General features: G+C 40.9%; 1 protein-coding gene across 1 annotated transcript; it reads left to right on the forward strand.

Moving 5' to 3' along the window:
- Positions 1–921: 921 nt before the first annotated feature.
- LOC149177084 (uncharacterized) lies at positions 922–2,565 on the forward strand. The gene is made up of 3 exons (XM_089421661.1): positions 922–1,107; positions 1,330–1,602; positions 1,801–2,565. Exons 1-3 carry the CDS (start codon positions 922–924, stop codon positions 2,563–2,565), a joined length of 1,224 nt encoding a protein of 407 aa, XP_089277787.1.
- The last annotated feature ends 1,513 nt before the right edge of the window (positions 2,566–4,078 follow it).

Genomic DNA, 4,078 nt, shown 5'->3' on the forward strand with positions numbered 1-4,078 from the left:
AGCACGAAATATCACATAAAGATTCTTCAACCTTTTCTTGAGTTTACTTCACAAAGGCAATCTTCTACTTGTTGTTACAAAGTTCTCTGGTTACACAAGAAGGAAGCTACTATTCTCTAATTTATCAGCTAGAACTGAAAGGACCTACAACCCCTAGTTTATTAATTACCACTGAAAGGAGCTCCAACCCCAGCCACTACTAGAAAGGAGCTACAACCCTTAATCTGCAAGCTACCACTTGCTTGACCTCATTGATCCATCTTTCATAAAATTTTCAAACTCAAACCATGAAGGCCACTTCCTTTCTTAAACAAATAAATTTATCACTTTAATAATTCACCACAAACACCATAAAATTATTTTTTTCAATCTTTGATAACTAGTCAAAGCATCATACACACCAATAATATCAATCCATGAACAACTTTTTCCAACTTCGATCTTGCAAATTCGATTTTGCTTATATAGAATCTGGACTGATATTTTTAGTTCTTTGAACTTTAGTCAACTTGTAGTTAAATTTAACTTAACATAGGTTTTGATCTTATTAACTTCTTGTTTCTTTTCTTTTGAAATGTCCTCTTCATGTGCACAATAAGTATTCAAATTATGCTTACCTTACTCTATAAGAAAATCTAATTTTACGAAGGGTATTTCTCCTCGATACTGTGGATCGACTGCTAACCTAGCCGTCGCTCTGCAACCCTTTGGCTCGGTTGTGGCTACTTCGGTGGGCTCCGCAGTCCTCCTAGGGCCTGTGATCCAGTCCTCCTACTGCGCGGAGATCCCCTATGCGGCGCTCTAGTCTCCCTGCGCGACGTTCTGAGTCTTCGCCCGATTTGTTGGGGCTCCTTATCGCTCTGTCTGTTTCTTCTGAGATGACTTGAGGGGTCTGGATTTGATAGTTGGGTCGTTGTAGCAATGGAGCCGCCCCCTTCACCTCCCCCTTCTGATGCTGAAGCTTTTCTCAAACTCCTGGAATCCCTGCCGAAGAAGAAAGTTTCGGAGGCTGCGAAGTTCGGGAAACGATCGGATGACATCCCTGAGATTTCGCTTCCCCCTGAGGGTCCGATCCAAGTTGCCCTTTCTCTGGCTGAGAGAGCATTGGTTGTGTTATCACTGAAAATTCTGTTGCCAAAAATTTTTAGCCTAGCTTAAAGACAGGGTGTTTTCGCAGCGCATGAATTCTTTTTTAGCAGTTTCGCAGCGCTACCTGTTTAGGTGGTTTCGTAGCGTGCTACGAAATTGGGGATTTGTTCGAGTTTTCAGTGGAGGCCCAAATCCTAGCATGCCTATTGTACAGAGTTTTGCTTCCCTCCAGAAATGCAGATGAGAGCAGTGACAGTGTTTTCAAGGAAGAAGTGCATTAAGCTCGTTTGTAGCAACATAGATTTGCTCAGTGCTCTCCCTGAGACTAATACCTTGAAGATCCTTTCCTGGGACAATCGCTTTTCTCAAGTCAATGAAGTCCTTCTGATCCCAACTCAGGTTAATTATGTTGGAAAAGTAGCAAATATATATGAAGCTGGTTATCGACTAAGTGGTGGTGCATATATCATCTCCAAGTACATTGGGAATTCATGGTTGTGGGATCATGTTCGTGTCAGTGATGAGTTTTTGACAAATGAAATGTATTTGCATTTAAGTATGCGCCTCATGTTCTAATCTTTGTGTATTGACCGAATACAAGGAACCAAACGAGATGTTGAGATTTGATAAACATTACCAGCTGTTCGTGCATTAGTTCCTCCACCGACAGAGAACATAGACACCTGGTTGATATTTGTTTTTCTTTGCCAGAAAAGGGGTTCGGCGTCGTTAATTTCATATAGGATTAGGATGACTCCCGATTGCAAACATTTCGGCTTTAGCAGCGGCTGCCATTGGATTGGTTTTACATCTCCATGGTGCTACAGTAAATTACAGTTGAAAGGCAAGAGCGTCAGAGCGAAGACAACAATGGCTTACGGGCTTCGTGCAGAGCGAGTGGAAGGAGAAGGCAGTTCTGAAGCCTTTCTGAGCAAAGTTTCATACACACCTCCATCTTGGGCGACAGAGCTTCATCCGATTCCGTCCCATTTCTATTCTCTCGAACATCTCCCTATACCAATTCATCGATGGAATCTTCCGGGCTTACCATCAAACATTGAAGTCTGGATAAAGCGTGATGACTTATCAGGTATGCAACTTAGTGGGAACAAGGTGCGGAAGCTAGAATTTTTAATGGCTGATGCAAAGGCGCAAGGTGCAGATTGTGTTATCACAATAGGAGGCATTCAAAGTAACCACTGTCGTGCTACTGCAGTGGCAGCTCGATACTTGAATCTTGACCGCTATCTCATATTACGAACTACCAAGGCACAAGTCGATGAAGATCCTGGCTTGACTGGAAATCTTCTTGTGGAGCGGATGGTTGGTGCGAACATAGAGCTTGTGTCCAAGGAGGAGTATGCACAAATTGGCAGTATCGCTCTTGTCTTACTTGTGAGAAATGAAGAAGCACCGTTAGCGCTGGGAAGGAGCGAAACATTGATTGTGAATTTTTGTGCCCTGTTTGTTCCATAAAGTGTGATCTATTTCCTTTTTGGAAGGAAAGATTAGAAAATGCATCTGACACAGAATCCAGAGGTGCTCTGCAGAAACATCTCAAATCTGCAATCATTGTCGTGGATGGTACAGAGAGAAAAAGGTTAAAGGCCTTGCACTGCAAGGTTCTAAAAACACATGAATCATTAGAGCAAAGCACATGCTCTGATTTGCGGCAGTTGTTGGTTTCTATTTTAGAAGATAAGATGACACAGAAGATGTCAAAGAGTATTAATGGCTTCTTAGAAAAAGAGCTACAGATTAAGGAAATTGAGTTGGTTGAGGGACTACAGTTTGTTAAGGTCAGTCAGGAGGATGAGACAGAGATAAAAAATATAAAAAGGGCATCGATTTTGTGTGCTTCAGTTCTCAATAATTATGTTAGGCCTAAGCTTGAGGTGATCTTTGATGAGGAAAAGAAGGTAACCCACTCTAACCTTATGAAGGATACAGAGAATGTGATTCTGAATCCCAGCATAGCAAAGGTGAAACTGAAGAATGGCAACAGCAGCTATTCAATTTTGTGAGGAGTTTAGAGGAAGACTGTGTTTTTTTTTAAATCACACAGCAGTTTCGTAGCGCGCTACGAAACTGCTGTAGGTGATGTTTTCAATGCAGAATAAACAGTTTGACCGGGAGTGTTAGAAGAGAGACACCTGTACATCAATACAGCCTACAGCTCATCTGGAGTCATGGTGTTTGGTAGCAGCGTTCCATACTTTGAGTTATTAAAGAGTTGGGAACATGCTGCTACATTTTCGGAGGATGGTAGGAGACAGGGACCTTAAAAATAGGTGTTTTGATCCTGATGATAAAGGATCCATCAGCGCTTACAGGTATCCAAAGTTAGCGTTCCTTGCATCTGTAGCTCAATCATCTTGAGCCTAACCAACAAAAGACAGCTGTCAAAGATCAAGAAAGGAATCAGGCATACGAGGAGATGAAGTTAGAGTTTTAGTGTGATTAGGACTCTTTGTAATTACAGTTCAATACTTTATGTATTTAATGAGTTTGTTTAAAAATAGATAAGGGCAGTTAATGATAGGTCATCGAGCTCCCCTCATGCTGGAGGAGGAGACTCAAAGTAGTTTAGTTTGTTTTCCTATATATAGTGAAAACTCTGATGTAATGAGGGTTGGATGTTATTGAAAAAAACAGAGTTTTATATTGGCTTGTGTAAAAGACTTGTTGCAGTAATATAATAGACTACTTTTTCTTCTCAAGATTCATACTTTGTTCAAATGCTCAAGATGTATCTGGCTTTGTCTTATCCTTTGTGTTTTACAGCTCTATAGATATACAATCACTCTGAATTCACCTAGTTGCTCAGATTTCCTGTGTATATTTATGAGTTGAGGTTCATTTGCAAAATGTTTTGAGTGTTTAAACATTAGATGCCTTGACTTCCATGAATGAGTAGTTGAATGGTTTACTGAAATGGTGTTTGACTCCATGAGCCCAATGGAAGAAATCTTATGTTGTCTGTCCAACC

This window comes from Pinus tabuliformis, chromosome 4_1, assembly GCF_031772625.1.
Source record: "Pinus tabuliformis cultivar Carrire ecotype Pingquan chromosome 4_1, CPIR1, whole genome shotgun sequence".
Classification (NCBI taxonomy): Eukaryota; Viridiplantae; Streptophyta; class Pinopsida; order Pinales; family Pinaceae; genus Pinus; species Pinus tabuliformis.

What these genes read in the sequence shown, in the direction of transcription:
- LOC149177084 (XM_089421661.1), top strand. Translation starts at nt 922, where the DNA reads ATGGAGCCGCCCCCTTCACCTCCCCCTTCTGATGCTGAAGCTTTTCTC. An exon ending in CTCTGGCTGAGAGAGCATTG is followed by an intron (nt 1,108 to 1,329) that starts GTTGTGTTATCA and finishes CCAGAAATGCAG; the next exon opens with ATGAGAGCAGTGACAGTGTT. An exon ending in GGTTGTGGGATCATGTTCGT is followed by an intron (nt 1,603 to 1,800) that starts GTCAGTGATGAG and finishes TTTCTTTGCCAG; the next exon opens with AAAAGGGGTTCGGCGTCGTT.